This window comes from Carcharhinus amblyrhynchos, chromosome 15 (genome assembly GCF_965287045.1).
Source record: "Carcharhinus amblyrhynchos chromosome 15, sCarAmb.v2.hapA, whole genome shotgun sequence".
Classification (NCBI taxonomy): domain Eukaryota; kingdom Metazoa; phylum Chordata; class Chondrichthyes; order Carcharhiniformes; family Carcharhinidae; genus Carcharhinus; species Carcharhinus amblyrhynchos.
The window spans coordinates 4,796,962-4,809,407 of record NC_137338.1 but is presented as its reverse complement, the minus strand read 5'-3'; the positions used below and the strand labels follow the sequence as shown (position 1 = coordinate 4,809,407).

The following is a 12,446-nucleotide window of genomic DNA, read 5'->3' as shown; positions in this document are numbered from 1 at the left end:
AACCGATATATCTTTGGACACGAAGGGGAAATTTAGCAACTTAACCTGCACATCTTTGGACTGTGAGAGGAACCCCACGCTGACATGGGGAGAACGTGCAAACTCCACAAAGACATTCAACCAAGGTTGGAATCGCACCTGGGTCCCTGGCGCTGTGAGGCAGCAGTGCTAACCACTGTACCAAGGTTATAATGAGGTCAGGAATTGAGTGAGCGTGGCGGAACCCAACTTGTCAGCGAGCAGTTTATTACTGAGTACATGCTGCTTGATAGCACTGTAGGTGACCCCCTCCGTCACATTACAGATGAGTAAGAATAGACAGCTGGGACTGTAATTGTTTTTGGTTCGCCTTGTTCTTTGTACACCACATATTTGGGCAAGTATCCACATTGCCAGGTAAATGCCAGTGCTGTAGCTGTACTGGAACAGCTTGGCTAGTTAGGTTGTCCTATATTGGAACACAAGACCCCAGTACTATTGTTGGAATATTGTCTCAGACCTTACCTTTTGCAGTGTTCCAGTAACTATTTCTTGACACCACGTGGAGCAAATCAAATTGGCTGAAAACAGATATCTGTGATGCTGGAGGCCACAGTAAGAAGTCTCACACCACCAGGTTAAAGTCCAACAGGTTTATTTGGTAGTAAACGCCACTAGCTTTCGGAGTTCCCACTCACCTGACGGAGGAGCAGTTCTCCGAAAGCTAGTGGCGCTTACCACCAAATAATCCTGTTGGACTTTAACCTGGTGTTGTGAGACTTCTTACTGTGTTTACCCCAGTCCAACGTCGGCATCTCCACATCGTGCTGGAGACGTCCAGAGCCTTGTCTTTTGTACTGATGTGCTGGCCTCCTCCTTCATTGAGAATGGGGATATTTGTATAGCCTGCTCCTCCAGTGAGTTGTTTAATTGCCCGCTGTCATTCACGGATAGGCGTGGCAGGATTGCAGTGCTTAGTTCTGACACCTCGGTTCTGGTGTGCCTGGTGCCATCCCTGGCATGCATGCCTGCACTCTTCATTGAAGCAGGGCTGACCCTCTGGATTAGTGATAGTGATAGAGTGGGGGATATGCCGGGCCATGAGGTTGCTGATTGTGGTTGAGGACAATTCTGCTGCTGCTGATGGCTTATGGTGCACTACACAATGGAGGCCATCCTCAATAGAAAGACAGGACTTTGTCTCCACGGGAACTGTGCGGTGAGCACTCTTACCAATATTGTCATGGACAGATTCATTTGTGGCAGGCAGGTTGGTAAGGATAAGGTCAAATACATTTTTTCCTCTTATTGGTTCCCTCACCATGTGATCAGACCCAGTCTAATAGCTATGTCCTCCAGAAGCTGACCATCTCGGTCTATTGACTGCACTGAAACAATCTTGGTGATGGACATTGAAGCCACCATCTAGAGTACCTCGTGCACCATTGACACCCTCAGTCCAAGTTGGTGTTCAACATGGGGGATTGATTAGCTGCGAGGTTCTGGGGGGAGGGGGTGGAGTGAGTCAGGTGGGGAGAGAGTCAGGTGAGGGGAAATGGGATGCTCTAATCAACAGGCAGTTTCCTTGCCCATGTTATCTGTTTCTTGCACTCTCTTTACATGCAAGGGTACACTTCCAGATCAGACACTTCACCCAAAAGCTTTCAGTTCCTCCAGCTCAGATTTCAGTCTTTTGTTCAACTGGCACTCCAGGGAATTGACGTTAACCTGGTGAAGTACACAGGGACTATTGGTATTGTCTGAGGTACGGAGAAGCTTTAACTCACACACCTGCTGCTCTTTCTAATGAACTGATAATGAGCCATTGGCCATCAAGGACTCTGGGTGTTTCTCTCCGTTAGAGAGAAGTGGTGGAGTTGGAGGTGGAACAGGAAAATGTGGAAGGAATGGGAAGAACAGGGAGAAGCAGTTGCAACCTAGCCAGCCTTTCTCCCCTTGGACACTGCCCTTGTCCCTTGGGCTGCCTGGTGGCACAATGGTTAGCGCTGCGGCCTCACAGCGGCAGGGATCCGGGTACAATTCCCGGCTTGTGTGACTGTCTATGTGGAGTCTGCACATTCTCCCCATGTCTGCGTGGGTTTCCTCCGGGTGCTCCAGTTTCCACCCACATTTCAAAAATGTATTGATCAGGTTGATTGGCCACATCAAATTGTCCCTTAGTGACAGGGGGATTAGGAGGGTAAATATGTGGGGTTATGAGGGACTTGATGGCCTCCTTCTGCTCAAAAAGTTCCATGATTCTGTGACTGTGTGAGTGAACAGTTGAAGAGAGCACAGGCCTGATGGGCTGAATCACTCCTTCTCTTCTGCTGTCCTTTTGTTTATCTATATTTTAAGAGTGGTTGATCTGAGCAATGTCACAAAAGCGACCCACCACGCCACCCTCCCACCCACCACCACGCCACACACCCACCCCCCCTCCCCCGCTTCCCACTTTACCCGGTGTATCGCAATCTGATTCTTATTAAATCAGTGAGTTGCACAGTGGTTAGCACTGCTGCCTCACATCACCAGGGACCCGGGTTCAATTCCTGGCTTGGGTCCCTGGCTTGGGTCACTGCCCAGCGTGGAGTTTGCACATTCTCCCCGTGTCTGCGTGGCTTTTCTCTGGGTGCTCCAGTTTCCTCCCACAGTCCAAAGATGTGCAGGTTAGGTTGATTGGCTGTGCTAAGTTGCCCCTTGGACGTCATGGGGACTAGCTAGGGTAAATGCAAGGGGTAATGGGGATAGGACGGTCAGTGCGGGCTGAATGGCCTCCTTTTGTACTTTAGGATTCTATGGTTCTATGACACCATCACATTCAAAAAGCGTTTTCTTTCTTTTGTTTCACTCCATTTGAAGAATTTTGTGAGCTGAACATTTCTGCACGAGGGCAGAATGGATTCCAGACTCCAGGCTGTGTCAGTGAAAGTTCTCCTGGTCTTCAGTCTCCTGCTTCAGGCCACAAGTGGAAGAATCTTTACCAAGTGTGAAATAGCTGAGATCTTCAAGAACAGTGAACTGAAAAACCATTACCAGAACTTGGCTGGCTGTGAGTCTTACTGTGTCCATACTGTTAACAAAGCCAAGTGCACCTGAATATCCCCATTGCATCACCGGGGGCTTCCACTTTAACCATATTCCCTTCCACAAAGGCGATAATTTAAGACCACAAGTTTCTGTCAGCGGATTGGAGAGTGAATGCAGTGCGTGGTGTGGAGTCAGTCTGTGCAGATCACCAAGTCCAGAATTCCAGCATATTCAGCTTGAGTCACGTGGCTGAACAGTATCCCAGGAAATGTGAAGGGGGAAAAGAGGAAAGCACTGGAAGCAGTCTTTTCTCCAATTTTCTACAATTCCAAGACCTGGAGAATGTGAGAGTGTTAATGCCCCTCGCAAGAAGGTCCAGCAGGCACCCGGGTGCAAATTGGGTACATTAGCCACAGTCCCAAACCCATTACATGCCTCTGTACCCCCACCCCACCATCACTCCCACGCCAATTACTAATCACTGCCAGCACTAGGGGGGAGCCTGGCCTCCCATTGCAGGCCACCCCTCCGAAATATTCCCTCCCCTACATGCTTCTCCCCACCTCCACCACTTCTCCATCCGCCCCAAGGACCCCAAACCCCTCACCAGGGCCTGCCAAGCAGAACCTGACAGAATCCTGGACTAAGTTACAGGGAGGCCTACAACACTTCAGCTGGGACAAAACAAACTAAAATAAAGTTTATTCAATAGTATCACATTAACACTGCAATGAAGTTATTGTGCAAATCCCCCAGTTGCCACACTCCCAAGCCTGTTCAGGTGCACTGGGGGTGAATTTAGCATGGCCAATGCACCTAACCAGCACGTCTTTCAGAAACGGAGCACCCGAAGGAAACCCACGCAGACATGGGGAGAACATGCAGGTTCTGCACAGACGGTGACCCAAGCTGGGGATCGAATCTGTGTCCCTGGCACTGTGAGGCAGTAGTGCTAACCACTGTGCCATAATGCTGCCCAAGTGACCATTTGATTGGCCAGCCGTTATTAGAGGTGGCTCTCCCTCCCCAATGAGTGAGGGGAGGTGGTGGGGGGGGGGGGGGGGTGGGGGTAGTGAAATCTCTGCCTCAAGGCAATAACAGCATTGTAAGTTGTCTGAGAGAGAGAGAGAGAGAGAAATGGGGAGCAGCACAAGAGAGAGAAAGGAGGATGGTGAAAGACTCTTAATGTAGCTTCATCACAATTAAGAGGAGTAGCTTAATGACAAGGGCAGTAGAGGGAAGGAGAAACAAAAGGGAAACAATCTCCAGTTGTGCACCTGCTACCACGGATCAGCCAAATCCCCATTCACAACAACGAGAATGGAGAATTCCAGCTGTGGGCGAAGCCGGAAAATTCTGGCCAATACATCTGCTAAAAGATATCTTGTCCTGTTGCATTGTCTCGAGTTCTGAGATGACGATGCACGAATTATATAAAAAATATTCCACAATCGCTTTGTAACAAAAAACTGGGCAGTAACAGCATAAGAAATAGGAGCAGGAGTAGGCCATCTAGCCCTTCGAGCCTGCCCCGCCATTCAATAAGATCATGGCTGATCTGAAGTGGATCAGTTCCACTTTCCCGCTTTCTCCCCATAACCCTTAATCCCCTTGCCTACCAAAAACCTATCTACCCGCGTCTTAAATATACTTAGCGAGGTAGCCTCTACCACTTCAACGGGCAGAGAATTCCAGAGATTCACCACCCTTTGAGTGAAGAAGTTCCTCCTCAACTCCGTTCTAAACCGCTCCCCCTTATCTTGAGGCTGTGCCCTCTAGTCCTACTGTCCTTTCTGAGCGGGAAGAATCTCTCTACCTCTACCCTATCCATCCCCTTCATTATCTTATACGTCTCTATAAGATCCCCCCTCAGCCTTCTAAACTCCAACAAGTACAGACCCAGTCTATTCAGCCTCTCTTCATAGTCCAACCCCCTCATTTCCGGTATCAGCCTAGTAAACCTCCTCTGCACTCCCTCCAAGGCCAAAATATCCTTGCGTAAGTGCGGCGACCAAAACTGCACACAGTACTCCAGCTGCGGCCTCACCAGTGCCCTGTACAGTTGCAGCAAGACCTCCCTACTTTTATATTCAATCCCCCTCGCTACGAAGGCCAGCATCCCATTCGCCTTCCTGATCACCTGCTGCACCTGCAGGCTGGGTTTTTGCGACTCATGCACAAGGACCCCCAGGTCCCTCTGCACCGTAGCATGCTGCAGCTTTTCGCCCTTTAAATAGTAACCCCTCCGACTATTATTCCTGCCAAAGTGGATAACCTCACACTTGCCAACATTGTACTCCATCTGCCAGGTCCTCACCCACTCGCTCAGCCTATCCAGATCTCTCTGCAGACTTTCCATACGCTCCGCACAATTTGCAGAGGCTGCGAACTCTGGCTCGATGTACTACTGGGGAATTCAACACACGACCTTCCACCCTTTTCATTCTCCAACACCAAACAAAAAAAACCATGCAGTCTTGTCAGCTTCAAAAAACAAAGGTTTAACAAGAGAAAAAAACTGAAGTCGCTGCAATATTACCACCAGTATTGTTCTTGTGCTGTGTTTTAATTTCAGGGGTATGCTTGGCTGAAAGTGAAAGTAACTTCAACACAACAGCAAAAGAAGCGAATCACTATGGGATCTTCAAGATTAAGGCCCCCTTATGGTGTGACGATGGTAGCTTCAATCCCAGCTACAGTCAATGTGGGATCAAATGTAGCAGTAAGTCAACCAGCTCTATATATATTGACTGCGCAGGTTATTTTGGCTATTAGTGGCCAGCCATGGGTAACACTGACAATCTCTGAATCACAAGCGTGTCGATCCAGTTTGAGAGAGTTGAACACAAACTCCAGGCTGACATTTCCTGGTGCAGTGCAGCAGGAGTGCGACGTTGCCGGAGGCACTGACCTTTGAGCCGAATGTTAAACTGAGGCCCTGTCTGGCGTCAAAGGCCCTGTCTGGAGGTGAACCGCGGAGTTATCTCCAGCGCCCACGGTGAATCTTTCCCCTTGAACGAACATCACTGAACAAAGAGGTGCTCAGGGTCACTATACCATTGCTTTTTGTGGGAGTTTGTTGTTTGTGCATGACTGCTAAAGTTTCTATGTTGTACTATGTCTACACTTCATTTCATTGCTGTAAAGCACTTGAAAATATTCCGATAATGTGATATCAAAAATTAGGAAATGAAGTCCCCTCTTCACATTAAGGATAACTTCCACCCTGTTACGTGGCCCGGATGAGGTGCAAAATGGGATAGATTTCTTTAAAGCTGATTGAAGTTTATTTGTTAGTGTCACAGGTAGGCTTACATTGACATTGCAATGAAGTTACTGTGAAAATCCCCTAGTCGCCACACTCTGGCCTCTGTTCGGGTATACCGAGGGAGAATGTAGCACGGCCGATGCACCCTAACCAGCACATCTTTCAGACTGTGGGAGGAAACCCACACAGACATGGGGAGAATGTGCAAACTCTGCTCAGGCAGTGACCCAAGCTGGGAATCAAAACCGAGTCACTGGTTCTGGGTCACCACGGAGAAAGGCAGCATTTGATATAAAGGGCCTGCTTTTACCAAAAGATTTGCACCATTTTCGGGCGCAAAGTCACGGTAAATTCGGGCGTTGGGCCTGTAACGCGATCTGCACCCGAAACCAAGCAGATCGCGCCTTTACCGACACCCGATTTGGGTGCGGATCCGGTCTGCACGCACTTAAATCAACTTAATGAACTGCGCGCCCAACCCTACTGCCAAACCTCACTTTACCGTCTTCGGATCGGTTTCGGATCCGCGCTGCTATCCACCTGCAGGATAAAAATCCGAAGCGGATTCCTATTCTGCAGGGGAACCTCCGAAGCCCAACCTCTTCGAACACCCTTCGCAGACCCCCCCCCTGCCACCCATCCTGGCAGACCCACACCCCCCCCGCGGTCCAAACCCCCTGTGAGGCAGACCACCCCCCCCAACCCGGCACACCTCCCCCTGGCGATCTGACCCCCTGCGGGAGGCAGGCCCCCTCGGCAGAGCACACCCCCCCCCACGATGCACCCCCCCCCCCGGGAGGCAGCCCCCCCCGCCCCCCCCCCCCCCCAGGAGGCAGCCCCCCCCCCGGGATCCACCGTCCCCCGGGAGGCAGCCCCCTCCCGCGATGCACCACCCCCACCCCCAGGAGGCAGGCCACCCCAGCAATCTCTGGTTGTGGGGGCAGGGGGGGGGTGCTGGTGGGGAATGGGGGGTGGTTTAGGATGGACTTGGGAGAATCTCCACCCCCACCCCACCCCCCCAACTAGAGATCCGTCTGAGTCTGCGCCCCGTCCTCCGGCAGACGTCAGCGGAAGGTCAGGAAGGTGCTGCAGGTTGTCCAACGAGTGCAGTAAGAAGTCTCACAACACCAGGTTCAACTGCAACAGGACTTTAACCTGGCGTCGTGAGACTTCTGACTGTCTTCACCCCAGTCCAACGCCGGCATCTCCACATCAACGAGTGCAGGTCAGATGGTGGAGGGAAAGCAGCAAGCCAGGTAGGTTGGGGGTGTGCTCTGCCGAGGGAGGGGGGGGGGGGGGGGAGGGGGGGGGGGGGGGGGGGGGGCGGGGTGGGTTGCCTCCTGTGGGGGGCGCTCTGGTCTCCGGGCGGCGGGTAGAGGCCTGCATCTCAGGGCAGTCTGATCGCGGGGCTGCCTCCCAGGGGAGTCTGATCTCAGGAGGAAGGGGGGGGGCCTGATCGCAGTTGGGGGAGGGGGGGCGGGTGCTGCCAGAGGAGCTTGCCTCCTTGGGGGGGGTCTGATCGCAGGGGTAGGGGTGGGCTGCTGCCCCCTGATGGGGGGTCTGATCAGGAGGAGGACTGCCTCCCGGGGAGGACCCTGACCGGGGTGGCGGGGGCAGTTCTGCCTCCCGGGCAGGGGGGGTCTTTTGTGCTCATAGCACGGACCCCACCGGAGCTGGCAAGAAGCATATGGGCGTGCTGGAACGGGGATTCCCGGCTCGGATCCGTTTTTACGTCCGGATCCGGCCCTTAGCCTCCGATTGGTAAAATCTGAGTCATCAAGGAGCCTGAGCAAAACTAAAATACATGGAAACCAGGGGAAAAAAACTCTCCACTGGAATCTTACCTTGTACAAGGAACGATGGATATAGGTGTTGGAGATCAACCATCACTGTCTTAACTCCTTAGGTTCCGAAGGCCCAACCATCTTCACTTGCATCATAATGACCTTCCCTCCATCATAAAGTTTGCAGTGGGGATGTTTGCTGATGGTTGCATAATGTCCAGCACCATTCGTGACTCTTCAGACACTGAGACAATCCATGTCCACGTGTAACAAGGCCGGGACAACATTCAACTATTGGCCAGAGAATGGCCATCTCCAATAAGAGAGAATCTACCCATCTTCTCTTGATATGAAATGGCATTATTGCCACGGGGTCTCCCACTCTCAGCATCCTGGGGGTTACCATTGATCAGAAAGGGAACCGAGCCCAGCCATATCGGTACTGTGGCCACAAGAGTAGTTCAGAGGTTGGGAATTCTGCAAAGAGTAACTCACTTCCTGATTCCACACCTAACACATTAGCTGGTGCAATGGTGTCAAAGAACAAAGAACAACACAGCCTGGGAAACACGCCCTTCGGCCCAACGAGCCCGCGCCACCATTTCAACATTGTGAGCCCCCTCTCCACCCATGACCCTTGTCTACACTAATGACACTCCACATTGGAAACCAGATTGAGGGGAGACTAATTCAGGGACAATTTGTTACACCAATGGTATCCCTGCTGTAATGGTGGAATTATAACAGGTTATGTTATTCTCTGTTATAGGCTTGTTGGATAACGATGTAAGTGACGATATTAGGTGCGCCATTTCTGTATCTCAGGCCCATCCTGGAATGTTCATGTGGTACGTTGATCGCTATTATATTCCTTCAGCTCTCGCTAACCATTACACTTCAAAATGATGGACAAAATGGATTTAAGCGGAATCTCGCAGTGCAGGGTCAAGGATCAGAACAATATCGTGGGGGTGAACAATGTAAAAGAAAATCGAATAAGAAGCGAGAGTAGTGACATTAACACTCAGGGTTCAGAATTTTAGATCAGGAAATGATAAGAAGCTCCAGGACTTTCAGGAATGAATTAGCAGAAAATGGCAACTTGATAAGACATGATTGGCATAAACCATTGCTGTGTTGTGGTGCTGAGTTGGAAGGCAGAGCAGCTAATCCCAGATGGAAGGGTTGAACATTGAACATAGAACATTACAGCGCAGTACAGGCCCTTCGGCCCTCGATGTTGCGCCGACCAGTGGAACCAATCTAATGACCCTCTAACCTAAACTATTCCAATGTTATCCATAAGCCTATCCACTGACCATTTGAACGCCCTTAAAGTTAGCGAGTCCACAACTGCTGCAGGCAGGGCATTCCACACCCTTACTACCCTCTGAGTAAAGAACCTACCTCTGACATCCGTCCTATAATTACCACCCCTTAATTTAAAGCGATGTCCCCTCGTGTTAGCCATCACCATCCGAGGAAAAAGGCTCTCACTGTCCACCCTATCTAACCCTCTGATTGCTAGAGGTACCATCTAATGACCACTGCTTCCACACAGCTCCGGCTGTGTTCCTGCCTTTTCCCAGTTCTCCTGTATCACTGCCTTCCTCTAACCAGTAGGCAACCGTTAAAGTTAATTTATTAGTCACAAGCTAGGCTTACCTTAACACTGCAATGAAGTTACTGTGAAATTCCCCTGGTTGTCACACTCCGGCGCCCGTTCAGGCCGCTGCACCTAACCAGCATGTCTTTCAGGCTGTAGGAGGAAACCAGAGCAACCGAACGAAACCCACGCCGACATGGGGAGAATGTGCAATCTCCACACAGACAGTGACCCGAGCCGACAATCGAACCCGGATCCCTGGCGCTGTGAGGCGGCAGTGCTAATCACTGTGCCACCTTGCCGCTCCAGCTCTTTGTGTTAAGGTTGCCCTCCTTTGTATTGTGTGGCATCACCGCAATGTTAAATAGGATAGACTTTGAACAGAGATTTAGCAACTCAAATCTGGACATCCATGAGTTATTGTGGGCCATCAGCAGCAGCAGGATTTTCATAAACTATAAATTGCAACTTCACAGCCTGGTATATCTCCCAATCCACCATCAAGTCAGGATCAACCCTGGTTTGCTGATGATTGCATAGAACATAGAACATTACAGCACAGTACAGGCCCTTCAGCCCTCGATGTTGCACCGACCAGTGAAACCAATCTAAAGCCCATCTAACCTACACTATTCCAATATCATCCATATGTTTATCAAATGACCATTTAAATGCCCTTAATGTTGGTGAATCCACTACTGTTGCAGGCAGGGCATTCCACACTCTTACTACTCGCTGAGTAAAGAACCTACCTCTGACATCTGTCCTATATCTATCACCCCTCAATTTAAAGCTATGTCCCCTCGTGCTAGCCAGCTCCATCACACTGTCCACCCGATCTAATCCTCTGGTCGTCTTATATACCTCTATTAAGTCATCTCTTAACCTTCTCTCTAACGAAAATAGCCTCAAGTCCCTCAGCCTTTCCCCATAAGACCATCCCACCATACCAGGCAATGTCCTGGTAAACCTCCTCTGCACCCTTTCCAATGGTTCCTCATCCTTTCTATACTGCAGCAACCAGAACTGTACGTAATACTCCAAGTGCGGCTGCACCAGAGTTTTGTACAGCTACAACTCAATCCCTCTACCAATAAAAGCTAACACATCGTACGCCTTCTTAACAAACCCTATCAACCTGTTTGCCAACTTTCAGGGTTCCATGCACATGGTCGCCAAGATCTCTCTGCTCATTCACACCACCAAGTAACTTACTATTAGCCCAGCAATGGAGGATAACCAGAGAGGCAGGTTCCACAAATACTGGGGAGACCAGCACATCAGTGTGAACCATGAGGCAGAAGCATCTTCAGACCTGGCCATTGTCGTTCATTTCTGACGTTGTTTTCCTTTGCAGGCCTTCTTGGACTACCGAATGCACAAAACGTGATCTCAGTCACTTCCTGGATGATTGCAAACTCTGAGGATGGAGGAGCCTTCACTCGGCATACTGCTTTGCACCCCTCCTATCACAGCATCAGACTTCTTTATTCGCTTCTCTTTGCATTTCTGGGACAATCACATCTCATCAACCTGTCTTCACCGGTAGTCAGGCCCCTGCGATCACTCTCTACACCTTTAGCTGGAGGGGTTGGGGTGAGGGGATGACTCACTGTCAAGAGTTGTGACTTCCCTTACCTGATCACCGTTTGGAAGGAGGGACCTAATCCTGGAGATGCCCATTCCCAGCATCCAATGTTAAATCCCAAGGATAAGTACCATAACATTCCCAAGTCTGTTCCCTCTCTCCCTCCTGAGTGTGAAGGGATTAGGATCTGAGCAGCTTCATAAAGTTTATTTATTAGTCACAAGCAAGGATTACATTAACACTGCAATGAAATTATTGTGAAATTGCCCTAGTCGCCACACTCCAGCACCTGTTCGAGTCAATGCACCCTAACCAGCACCTCTTTCAGACTGTGGGGGGAAACTGGAGCACCCAGAGGAAACCCATGCAGACACGGGGAGAATGTGCAAACTCCACACAGACAGTGACCCAAGCTGGGAATCGAACACGGGTCCCTGGTGCTGTGAGGCAGCAGTGCTAACCACTGTGCCACCGTGCCGCCCTATACGTCTTCAATGTCCCTGGGATGTAGAGAGTGAAAATAAAACAATGGACTGGATCTGCTGCAGTGAATCTGAAACCCAGTCAATAATGTGACACTCTCTGTATCGGATACTGGCTCCAAATCCTCTCATTGACTCCAGAGTTTAAATGAATGATCATTACACACTGTGGAATGTGGTGGGGAGCGACAGAGAGAGTTACCATGTGAAGCATTAACTTATCCCAATCTTCCAATAACTCCCTTCATTGCTTCCATTCTGCTTCTGTAACGCTTCAAGCTCCAGCTTTGTGGAAAGTTAGTTTGCAGTTTTTACCCACAAGAGTTAGCAAATAAATAAACGCGGCGACACAATCTAAACAATCGGTGTCTGGAACATTCTTTCAACAACAACAACAAGCTGCCTTTGCATGGTGGGCAGGATTACCCTGGCCGTGTGATTCCCAAGGCCGGAAATTCCTACCTGAGCTCAACGGACCTTTTTACGATCTGCTCAGCTTCTGTCCCGCCTGCTTTCGTTCCCACAGCAGGCAGCTACGGGAGAGTTTTGGCCAGAGAAACAGGGTCAATGGCTGGGATTTTTCCTTGCCCAATCTACAGCGTGTCTTCAGGCAGCAAAGGCTCCTCATCTCCATTGGCCACCAGCGGGGTCTCCCAGCCTCTGACGTTTAGTGTGACTTGCCCGTCGCGCTGGGAGGAGGCGTCTTAGG

General features: G+C 50.3%; 1 protein-coding gene across 1 annotated transcript; it reads left to right on the top strand.

Moving 5' to 3' along the window:
* The first annotated feature begins 2,877 nt into the window (after positions 1 to 2,877).
* On the top strand, positions 2,878 to 11,091 carry LOC145353505 (lysozyme C-1-like). Its single transcript, XM_080204313.1, has 4 exons — positions 2,878 to 3,031; positions 5,585 to 5,731; positions 8,831 to 8,909; positions 11,025 to 11,091. The coding sequence occupies exons 1-4, from the start codon at positions 2,878 to 2,880 to the stop codon at positions 11,089 to 11,091; spliced, it is 447 nt and encodes a 148-aa protein (XP_080060439.1).
* Positions 11,092 to 12,446: the final 1,355 nt, after the last annotated feature.

Coding starts and splice junctions, on each gene's coding strand:
- LOC145353505 (XM_080204313.1), top strand. CDS start 2,878: ATGGATTCCAGACTCCAGGCTGTGTCAGTGAAAGTTCTCCTGGTCTTC. Junction 3,032..5,584: donor TTACCAGAACTTGGCTGGCT/GTGAGTCTTACT, acceptor TTTTAATTTCAG/GGGTATGCTTGGCTGAAAGT. Junction 5,732..8,830: donor ATGTGGGATCAAATGTAGCA/GTAAGTCAACCA, acceptor TCTCTGTTATAG/GCTTGTTGGATAACGATGTA.